Source organism: Mus musculus, chromosome 18 (assembly GCF_000001635.26).
Source record: "Mus musculus strain C57BL/6J chromosome 18, GRCm38.p6 C57BL/6J".
Classification (NCBI taxonomy): Eukaryota; Metazoa; Chordata; class Mammalia; order Rodentia; family Muridae; genus Mus; species Mus musculus.
Genome location: NC_000084.6, coordinates 60,549,652 through 60,560,779, shown reverse-complemented (window position 1 = coordinate 60,560,779; position 11,128 = coordinate 60,549,652). Strand labels below are relative to the sequence as shown.

At 44.0% G+C, this 11,128-nt stretch overlaps 1 protein-coding gene and 1 long non-coding RNA gene across 3 annotated transcripts in view; one reads left to right on the top strand and one right to left on the bottom strand.

The window, feature by feature from the left end:
- Positions 1 to 38: 38 nt before the first annotated feature.
- Gm52358 lies at positions 39 to 2,608 on the top strand. The gene is made up of 2 exons (XR_003952665.1): positions 39 to 298; positions 1,583 to 2,608. It is a non-coding gene; the product is annotated as a predicted gene, 52358 (long non-coding RNA).
- Positions 2,014 to 11,128, bottom strand: part of Dctn4 (dynactin 4) — a 32,613-nt gene continuing 23,498 nt past the window's right edge. For both annotated transcript variants that reach the window (NM_001357462.1, NM_026302.4), the window contains 5 exons: positions 10,521 to 10,594; positions 8,838 to 8,892; positions 7,828 to 7,935; positions 5,576 to 5,673; positions 2,014 to 4,552 (listed from right to left, as the gene is read on the bottom strand). In NM_001357462.1, the coding sequence (NP_001344391.1) occupies positions 4,339 to 4,552; positions 5,576 to 5,673; positions 7,828 to 7,935; positions 8,838 to 8,892; positions 10,521 to 10,594 (549 nt within the window). In that variant the 3' untranslated portion in view covers positions 2,014 to 4,338. The remainder of the gene's footprint in view (positions 4,553 to 5,575; positions 5,674 to 7,827; positions 7,936 to 8,837; positions 8,893 to 10,520; positions 10,595 to 11,128) is intronic.

The following is an 11,128-nucleotide window of genomic DNA, read 5'->3' as shown; positions in this document are numbered from 1 at the left end:
CGCCACAATCCCGGCAGGCACAGGGGTAGCGCCGGGCTACGTATAATCTGCGCGCCCAGGGCGACGTGGGGCGTGGCTTCGAGTCGGGGTGTGGCCTCGCGTCAAAGCCGGAGGTTCATGGCGCTTTTGCGGAGCTCCCGTGTACGTCCTTGCATCTTAAGGAACCGGTGGGATTGTAACGCGGTTAGTCGCAGATGTCTGCATTTCTAATACTTTGTGCTCCAAGCGGATCCATTACCAGGAAATCACATTTAACTAGACATCCTTTATCTTGTTTCCACCCTACCCTACCATTATGGTAAGGATGTTGGTTACTTTTTTTATAGAAAACATTTTTTTGAGACACAATTTTTCTGTGCAGCCTGGCTGTCCTGGAACTCACTCTTAGATCAGGCTGACCTCCAACTGTTAACCATTTTGCTGATTTTTTTCAAAGATTTACTAAAAAATTTTAATTGTGTCTCTGTGTGGATATATGTATGTGAGTGTGCGTGGCCAGAGGCATTAGATCCCTGTGTAGCCAGGTGGTTGTGAACAATGCAGCGTGGGATCTGGGAGTCTTAGGTCTTTGGCAGCAACAGTACATGTTCTTACTTGCTGAACCATCAATCTCTCCAGACCCTCCACTGGGTTTTTGAGTAGGGGTGACACTCCAAACATTACTACATCATTAGACAGAAGCTTCTGCAGTTAAATCATTTTAATTAAGAGAAACCTTTCTATAACTTCAACAAATGAGGGAATTAGTGCCATATGCTTATATATAGCATCAAAAGCAAGTAGAGGCCAACTGTAGTGGTACTCCTTCAATAGCATGAGGCATGGTGATTGTCAGGCTTTGGCCCAGTGACCGTTTGTCAGCATCCTTAACCAGGAGGGATGTGGGCCAGCCTCTGGCAACTGGGTTTAATTTCTTTGACAGGGAGGCCACTGGTTGGTGCTAGGGCCTGAGAGTCTGAGTCAATATCCCAATTAAATGTCCTTTTAAGAGTTGCCTTGGGCTGGGCAGTGGTGGCACACGCCTTTAATCCCAGCACTTGGGAGGCAGAGACGGCCAGATTTCTGAGTTTGAGGCCAGCCTGGTCTACAGAGTGAATTCTAGGACAGCCAGGGCTACACAGAGAAACCCTATCTCGGGGTGGGGGGTGGAGAAGAGTTGCCTTGGTCATGGTGTCTGTTCACAGCAGTAAACCCTACTGAGCACAGTGGCACCTTTAATTCCAGCATGCTGAAAAGGCAGATGAGACTGATTTCTGTGAGTCTGAGGACAGCCAGTTTATATAGTGTGAAGATCTCAAAAGAGCAAAACCAAACAATTGTGTTGGCTAGTTTTATGTCAACTTGATTACTAGCTAGTTTTCAGAGAGGAAAAAGCCTTGAGAAAATGCCTCCATAACACTGGGCTATCGGTAAGCCTGTAGTGCATTTTCTTAGAGACTGACGTGGGAGGGCCCAGCCCACTGTGGATGGGGACACTGCTTGGTTGGTGGTCGTGGGTTCTAGAGATAAAAGATGGTCCACATCTAACATAATGCATTTGAAAAAAATATATGTAAGTTCAAGCAATATCCCCATGTTTCAGTGAATTACACTTTCTTCTTGAGACGGGATCCTTCTCCAGAATCCTGGAACTGACTGTAGACCAGGCTGGCTTCGAACTCACAAGAGATCCACCTGCTTCTGCCTTGCAAGTGCTGGCATTAAAGGTGTGCGCTACCACAAGGCAGAGTTTGGTGAGTCGATCTTTTATTAACTTATGTAAAGAAGTGGAGGGAGGCGCAGGAGACAGAGCGCAGCAGTTGAGAGCATTTGCAGAGGACAGTTCAGTTCTCAGTGGGTGACTCAGAACCACCTGTAACTCCAGCTCCAGAGGAGCCGCTGGCCTCTACTTCCCCCACATAAAAATAATAAAGGAGAAATGGAAGGGCATACATGTATCACCGACTCTCAACTATCATCCAACCCTTAGACCCTGAGATGTGCAGCGCTAACCAGTACTTGTGAAACCAAACAGAAGACACACGAGCTTTGTCTGCTTTATTCACTACATTAAGCAATAAGGCAAAACAGTAACCTGTTATTCATAAGTCAAGGAGTGCCTCTCACCCCCCAGAGGGACCAAGGAGGATGCTCATTACAACGATGCAAGGGCATTCAGGGCAGTATGCCTATAACATGTATTTGGAACAAAAGAAAAATTTGAGTGTGAATCAGCTCACAAACCCAAAGTAACTTAGCTTTAAGCATCCAAAATTGTAGTTTCAAGTGCTAAGGATGCCTGACTCTGTGTCTTGGTGCACACTGACTAGAAATAAGAACCCTGCACCTGATCTAATACAAGAAGGGTGACAGTCACAATTCCTAATCACCACCAAGTGTTGAACCTTTTCTAAGAACACAAACAAGGCCAGCTTGCACTAAACTTACCTTGAAACAGCCAACAGCTGGTATTTGTAAGTTAACTTGACTTCTTAAAAAAAACAAAAACAAACCCACAAGTGTTTGTTCCCCAGGAGTAAAGAGCCCCGTCCTTCAATGTTTTCCTAGGGAATAAGTATCGGTGTCACTGCATAAAGGCAGGCAGACAAAAAAAAAAAAAAAAAAAAAAGGCAGGCAGACAGGTAACTATGCCAGGCTTCACAATATGTGCACAACTGAGGCCATCAGCACTTTGATGCGCTGCCCGGCCAAAAGATACTGAGTTGTGGTTTCATAGTAGGCATTAACTTGAGGCTTTATGGGATTACAGAAAATCACTTTTTCTATAGTCTGAAACTTGCAATTACCCAAGCTTCAGCTCCAGCTTCTAAGAGGCAGACATTATTGTTCTCGTTGTATTAGGTCAGTATTTTCTTCTTTACTCTAGTACATATATTACTCTCTGGGAATATTGTTTCATGAAATTGGCTTGATCTTAAGATCTTTAAAGAACAAAGTGTCTTTCAATAGCTTCCTAAGCGGTTTCTCTTAAGTAGAACAAACAAAGACTATTTTCTATCTGTAGTACAGTCTATACATTCCTTAATACAAAACAAAACTCCGCAGACTTAAAATGAAAACCAAAGCAGGGTTTGTAAGCAGGAGCGTTCTCTTCCAAGGTCTGCTGGCCACATACTAGGAGTACTTTAAGGAAAAGTGCAGCAGAACACGTCGCAGAAATTAAGGTTTGCAACTCAATGTTAGTATCTGAGAACAACAGCAAGTCTAGAGTTAGGCTGGCATCCTGGCTACTTGCTGAACTTCTATGGCTTACAATCAAAATGGCCTCACTTCATACAGAACTAGAAGTCTTACATTCATGAAGGGAAAGGTTCTTTTTCTTTGTGTCCAGTTTTGAATTTAAGGGATTGACAGTTAATTTGTCCTTCAATTCAGTAGAAAGAACATTAGTTTGGATCATGCTAAAAGTCTAGTTTAAAATGTTTTCTGTATCCCAGAAGTGATGTAGCAAAGTGCCCATACAACCCATCCCTGCTCTAAAAGCCCCAACGTTAGCGAATCCCTTGATTTATAGAACAGGGCATGGGCATGGTGGCAAGTATCTTTAATCCTAGCAGGCTGAGTTCCAGGCCAGCAAGAGTTACATGGAGCGAGCCTATCTGAAAAACAAACCAACAGAAAACAGAATAGAGAAGGGCAGATAGTGAGATACATAACTGTCTCCCCTTGGCAGCGTTATCCCCTGGGTATTGTAATATTGAAACAAATAGAATTTCATGACATGTAATTGCTTGCCACTCAAATTCTTAAAAGTCCCATATACTAGTGAGGAAAATGACAAGCAAGTGACAGGTATACTGTGTTCTTTTGGAAGAAACAAAGTGCCTTAGGAAAGTGACAGGTTGCCCTGTCATCACAAAGTTAAAGACACACTGACAGTCCTACTGCTCTGTCAAATGGAAAGCAGTGGCAAAGTGAGAGCCAAGGCTATGAAGGGTTATCATTACAGGGTTATCCTTAGTGGAATGCAGGAAGCCTTTCAACACCGAGGCCAATGCTGCGGCATGAAGACCAGGTGTGCTCTGGATTACCGTCCTAAGGTTCTCTGTCAGACTGTGACAGGCACACAGCACATGTCTTAGGGAGTAAATCTAACGCCCCTCTGAGGAACAGCCACTCCTTCACTGGGATGGAGCCATGCTGTTACTCAATGTGCAAGTGTCAGAGACACAGGCTTCCTGGTGTCAACAGCAGTTACTCTGTGCTCCCAACCCTGGCCTGTTCCCCCCTCCACAGGATTCAGTAGTGATGGGTACATCTTTATAAACACGACTGGTGAAGCAGCGGCTTCCACTGTTAGAGTTGTGTTGACACAGCTGTGGGTGGGGTCACTGTGTTTTAAGGAAGAAGAGGGCCAAAGCTCAGCTCCACGTGCTGCGTGAGCCAGATGACCTCTGTGCCTTGGTCACCTTCTTCCACTGGGCGGATGGGGGCAGCCAGGTTTTTAAAATCGTGTTTCATCTTGAAGCACACGGTCACTTCCCCTTCCTCACGCTGTGGGGTGACTTTGATGAAGATGCCCACTTTGTTGGCTTTTCTGAAAGCTACGATGCTATGGAAAGAGAAGCACAGCATTAGGGCAGGCGAGAAGTCAACGGAACCAACAGTCTCCCAGTCGTTTTGGGGCACAGTGGGGATCCTCTGCCGTGACCACCATCCTGCGACCAGCAGGGAGGAGCTTCCTCAGGAACAGCTGAGCTATCTATACTTGCTGTTCTGCTCTTTGTTTTCTGTCTTTTCCTTTTTCTTTTCTTTCTTTTTCTTTTTTTTTTTTTTTTTTTTTTGAGACAGGGTTTCTCTGTGAAACAGCCCTGATTGTCTTAGAATTTGCTATATAGATCAGGTTGGCCTCAAACTCACAAAGATCCACCTGTGGTTTTCTTTTTAAAATTTTTATTTATTTAATGTGTATGGGTGTTTTGCCTGCATATAAGTATGTGCATCGCCATGCCCAGTGCCTGCAGAGGCCAGAAGAGGGCATTCAATTCCCTGGAACTGTAGTTAATACAGATGGGTTGTGGGCCACATCTGGGTGCTGGCAATTGAACCTGGGTCCTCTGGAAGAGCAGAGGACATTAACTGTTGAGCTATCCCCTCAGCCTTTTACAGTGAAGGATTTCATAAACAGAAAAGGAAGACATTTTTTTTTTAAAACCCAGGCATAGAAAACATACACAAGTGTGCATTTTTAAGGTCTGACTCTGCCGTCTCACACAAGCCACATCTTCATTGTTCTGTCCTGAGCATGTGGAGCTATTCTGAAGGCCATGGAGCTGGTAGGCAGTGGGGTCTAGCTGGAGGAGGCAGTCCACATAAACAGACACTCTAGAGGTTACCTGCCTATTTCTAGTCTAGCTGTTTGCAGCTTTTCTCTGCACCAGGTGATGCTTGTAGCCTTGTGCACTCATGTCAAAGACACAGGCAAAGCCCCTCCTATTTTCATGCCTCGCCTACCATGATCAACAGAACTCCCTCTGAAATTGGAGCTAAATAACCTGTCTTCCTTAGGCTGTTCCTGGTCAGGCTCCATCCGGATCAGCTGACTGTGGTCAGAGGACACAGAAAGATCACTTACTCAGGGTCATCCTGGAAGTCCTGGGGCTCTGCCAGCTCATCATATTCTGCTGCTGCATCCTTGCCGGCTAAGATGAGCTCTTTGGGAGGCACCACCACCTAAGAGCAAAAGAGAGGCCTGCTTCAGAAGAGCTGGGCTGCAGCAGTGCCATCTGCACACGTCTATACTCCTTACAGGGTCTTAAAACACTGCTGGGGAGCGTGGGCATGAGAACACAGAGAGGAAGGACAGGTCAATGAGGACTCCCTTCACTGGGAGCATCGGCACTATAGGACACTGCGAGTGATCCTGCAGGGGCTGAGTAGGGTGGGCAGACCTACCCTAACCATGTGGCACTATACTAAGAACTGAGGCCCTGGACTGGGTATGAAAGGAAAAGTAAGCTGAGCAGCATCATTCATCACTCTGTGTCCAACTGACTCGAGCCCTGGCATCAGGACTTCCCTGCAGTAGTGGACTGCACCATCCAAGCATCAGGCAAAATACGCTTTTTTATGTGGTCTTGTCAGGCAGTTGTTGCCAGTGTGGGTTATTTTGCTGCAGCAGCAAGAGAAGTTACTAGTATAGCTTACTGAAGGGAATTCAGCCAGGTCAAGGGCACGGGGCTGCGATGCATCTTTTTCCTTATTTTAATATGTTACTTCTGAACATACATCCTTTGCTATTTTATTTTAAAAATTAATTCCTGGTATATTTGAAACAATTTATTCCTTTCTTCCCTCTGTAGACACAGGTCTTTCTGACACTGAACACTAGGTGTATTTCTATTTATGCTTGTGGAGCACAGTCTAAGTTCTTATGGTGCAACTGCTCCATACCATGTTATCTCAGAGTCCACCAGAGACCACAAGCCATATTCCTAAGGACAGCTGCAGGGCAGTGGTGGTTCTGGGGGAGGTGGGGGTGGAGCGACAGGACATGATGGGACAGGACGGGAGAGCAGCACAATAAGGCCCCGATCAGGGGCTGGTGAGATGGCTCAGTGGGTAAGAGCATCGACTGCTCTTCCAAAGGTCCTGAGTTCAAATCCCAGCAACCACATGGTGGCTCACAACCTCCCTCCTGATGCCCTCTTCTGGTGTGTCTGAAGACAGCTATAGTGTACTTATGTATATTAATAAATCTTTTTTTTTTTAAAAGGCCCCGATCAAGGCTGCATCCACATCCCAGACCTTTATGTTTTTAGCCCAACTAGACCTACTTATTAAAGTTATTTAAAAAGAAATAGATGTAAGGACATGTATTATCTTTTTCTGGAGGTGATGCTAGTGAGCAAAATTAAAAGGCAGAAGAAGAAAGGGTGGGCTCCACTAGGAAACGCTTCAGAGCTAGTCTCTGAACAACAGCGGGGCTGCCAGCTTTCCTCCTACGAACACTTGCTATGACTCTCACTGAGTTACGACACTACATACAGTTCTCTTAAGACTGCCATCAACTTAACTAGTGGGTGGCTCAGTGGATCAAAGTGCTGGCCATCACACTCAGCAGTCTGAGTTAGTTCCTTAGATCTAACCATAATCACTCTAACCTCCATGAGCACAGTGTGCACATTTACAAATAAATACATATATGTAAAATTAAAAATCACATCAAACTCTAAGTGGCAAAATATAAAACAAAGCTGCATTTCATTCATGAATTCATTCAAAATCACCTTAATATTTGGCCACTGCTATTTATACTTTATCTAAGTAGATTAGTAAATAGTGGGAATGTGGAAGAGACATCTGCTCCTAACTAAAAGGAGACGACATCTCATGAATCGTCAGGAATGTTAAACTGAGCGGCAAGGGTGTGCACATCAGGGAGACAGGGCAGGAAGGGGTGCTCTGGTGAGTAGAGCAGCACAGGCGTCCACACCCACTGCTGCAGCCGCTCTGTGGCTCATCTGGAGGAAGGTCACACTGCAGAACAGAAAGTACTTCGTTAGGGCCTTCATCCTGAAGTCAGAGCTGGGCATGATCAGCAGGCCAAGCAACTAATGGAAGAAGGGCCTGGTGGCAACCCACGTGACAGGTGAGGTGATGTGGACTGAAGAGAGGACGGTCAGACAGGTCTTTGTCTGAGACCCAGTGAGAACAGTGAGGTTTGACAGGCAATGGCTGGGTGTTGGAGGACAAGATAAAATTAGGATATAGAATCATGACACTGCAGATCACACGTAGAAATGAGAGATACCACGGATTCTTTTAGGCCATATCCAGTGAAGCCACTGCAGGTGATGTCAGGGTCTGTGGGAACAATGCCCTTACCTTAGCAGTGCTGTTGATATTATCAGGGTCCCCCTCGTCACACTCCAACAGAGTCACATGGGTGAGGTTCTCCACTGGATTTGTAAGAGTCAAGAGGACCTGGCTCTCCTGTAGAACAAGAAGAGCATCTTTCAGGTATCACACCCTGACTAAGGACGGCCTTCTTACATGGACCTTAATGTTTCACAAAACACACAAAATGTTTCACAAAAATCACCCTGTTTTCTCCAGAGCAACAGCACTTCCTGCTACACTTCCTCTACACCAGACTCCCTAAGAGTGTTAGCTGATCTTTTGGCTTGTGTTAGTAATGTATCCTCTGAGGTGGCTAGCTCACTAAAGAAGCTGGGCAGATTCTAGTTACAAGACCTGGACACTCTGGGAAAGGTTTATTATCTAAATGATTGTTTTAAAGTTTGTAGTTCCTATCCCACTCTGATTGTTGCTTAGGGAATAAAGAAAACCAAAAGATCCTAAATAAAACATCATCGCTTAGGCTAGTCAAGATGTTATCACTAAGGGCAGGGGGAAATGATACATAAAGACTATAAAAAGTATGATCATACAGCCCGTTTGCCACTCTGAAGACTGGTAAGATAAAGGGACGCTATCAACCTTTCCATGAGTAGTACGAAGGCAAAGAGCCAGAGAGGCTGCTGCAGAACAGTCAGTCACTTGTTGGTGCACGGAGAGGACCCCGTGGAAGAACCGAGCAGACTCCTGGTACTGATGCATTCATAGCTGAATCAGAAGAAAAGCCCCCATTGGCAACAAGAGAAAGCTGCCTACCATCATCTTTCTTTTCCGCAGTTTTCTAACTTTACAGAATGTGCAACCTGTTTCTTACACATCCAACATGCTGTTGGCAAGTCTCAATTTCATGATCATTTCAAACTGCCCTTGTCCTGCCCCCTTCTTACAGCCTCCATTCCATACACACGGCCATCCCCATACAAACATGACAGCACATGACTTATCAAGTATGGGGCGTTGGTAAGGATGGTACTAACCTTCATGTAGCGAAGGTTGGGGATTGACATGATTCTCACTTCTGGAATATAATTGCTACAGAGAAATACAAACATGTATTAAAATGATCATTTACCTTTAAAAAACCCACATACATAAATTATGCTACAAAAACTATTAATTAGATCAAGAGAAAAATGAACTATCATCACAGTAAGAGGAGATACAGGAAATCAAACTAACAACTAGTTCTGCCTGAAATTTTTAGGAGTCCAGCCTGTATGTATACAGGGCTGAGTTAGGGCTTATAGTTTTTGTGTCACACGTCTTTCTTATACATTTATTTTCGGGGACTCAATTCACTTAAGACAGCTGGTGACAAGATCTTGTCTCAATAGCTAGCATTCTATATGGCTGTAAACGAATACACTCCTACCATGTACAGCACCTCCTGCGTGCCAGGCAATATTCTAAGTACTGTACAGGCATTCACCATAGCATTCACTGGAATTCTGTGAGACAGGCATGACTATCATTACAAAGGAGATGCTGGGTGTGGGCAGGTGTGGTGGGTGTCGAGGTCCAAATCCAGGCACTCTACAGTATTCTCATTCTTGATTTCAAGACCTCAGGCTGCTTGAATGTGTGTCAGGTTCAAACGCCTGCTCAGTGTTTACAGACCATGATGCTGCTTTGTAAAAAATGGTGGTTTGAATGAGAATGCCTCCTATGGGCTCCTGTATTTGTACTCTTGGTCTGAAGTTGGTAGAATTGTTTAGGAAGGTTCAGGGGGTGTGGCTTTGTTGGAGGAGGTGTGTCACGTGGGTGGGGGCAAGCGCTTAGGCTTGAAAAGCTTGCTCCCTCTCCCTGTCTCAGATGGGCATTATCATATCTGTTTTTAAATTAAAATTTTTTTTTGTTGTTGTTCAGACAGGGTTTTACCATATAATTCTGGCTAGCCTGACACTGCTGTATATGTAGATCAGGTGACCTCAAACTCAGTGATCCTCTGCTTCCTGTGTGCTGAGATTAACAGCATGCATCACCATGCCCATCTACATTGAAACAAACAAAAAACTAAAACCACTATTATTATGTGTATTTGTGTGTGCATGTATGGAGATCAGAGAATAACTTAGGGAGTAGGTTCTCTTTCCACATTTATATCGGTTCCAGGGACTAGCCTCAGGTTGTCAGGCTGTTCCAGAAATGCTTTCCCCACTGAGCCATCTAGTTGGCTGGCTCTCAATGTGCTCCTTAATGGTCAATAGCCATTGACAATCCCCAGTGAGTTAACACTAATTTAATCACCTTTACCACTCAGTGAGATGTTATCAGAACCAAGAAGTAAAATAAATGTTGTTTCGGAGTGTGCTTAAATTTGCTATGCTTTAAATTTGATTTAAAAAGGTCTTAAGTTAGATATTTTAAATCTGTAATAATGACTGGTCCCTTCCCATCACAACACTCACTGATGCAAACACACTCCTGCTTCTGTCTTCCCGGAAGGTAGGAGTCCAGGATGTGCCATAATTTCAGGCCACACAGCCTTGATTCCACACTTACAGATACACTTGAGACTTCATGCTACTCAAGTAAATGCAAAACCGGAATAGGAATAGAAAGAAAAGACTATCTCTATGTGATTTTTCTTTTCTTTAGATTTTTTTAAAAAAGATAATCCCCATTGAAAAAAATCTCAATCAACACCCTAAAATACTTACACAGCAACCAACTGGATTTTGAATTTGATAGATGTTGGATTAAATTCTGGCTTGCTCAAGTTGTGCTCACATTTCTAAAAAGAAAAGTACATATCAGAGGGAAACAAGAATACACCTGAAGAGCCACAGAACAAACAAGCAGACAGAAGGTAGTTACCAGAATTTTATATTTTGTCCTGTCCAAAGTCTATAAATTCTAGAACAGAATTTATGCTACTGATAACCAAAAATTATAGAACACATATGAAGCATCACTAATATCACAGCATGTAGTGCTTATGCACACACCAACTTAGACAAGCACCACACTGGCTTCATTACATCACTGTGCACAGCTGTTAGTGTTCTCACTTTATAGATGTTTAAGATGGGACCCAAGGAGGAGTAACGTATATAACTTTGGAGATCAGTATGAATGGAAGCAAGTAATTAAAACTAATGACTTATATAACCTTGTTAAAAATATCTTTAAGTAGTACAAAGCAGTGTCTAGTATATAGAGTACATTACAATGTGTTTGTTTCCTCTCTGCAGGGCCAATCTAGGCAGACATCTCTCTTGTTCTGTTTTCACAATACAAAGGGGAAGTCTATATATTCCTTTGTCCT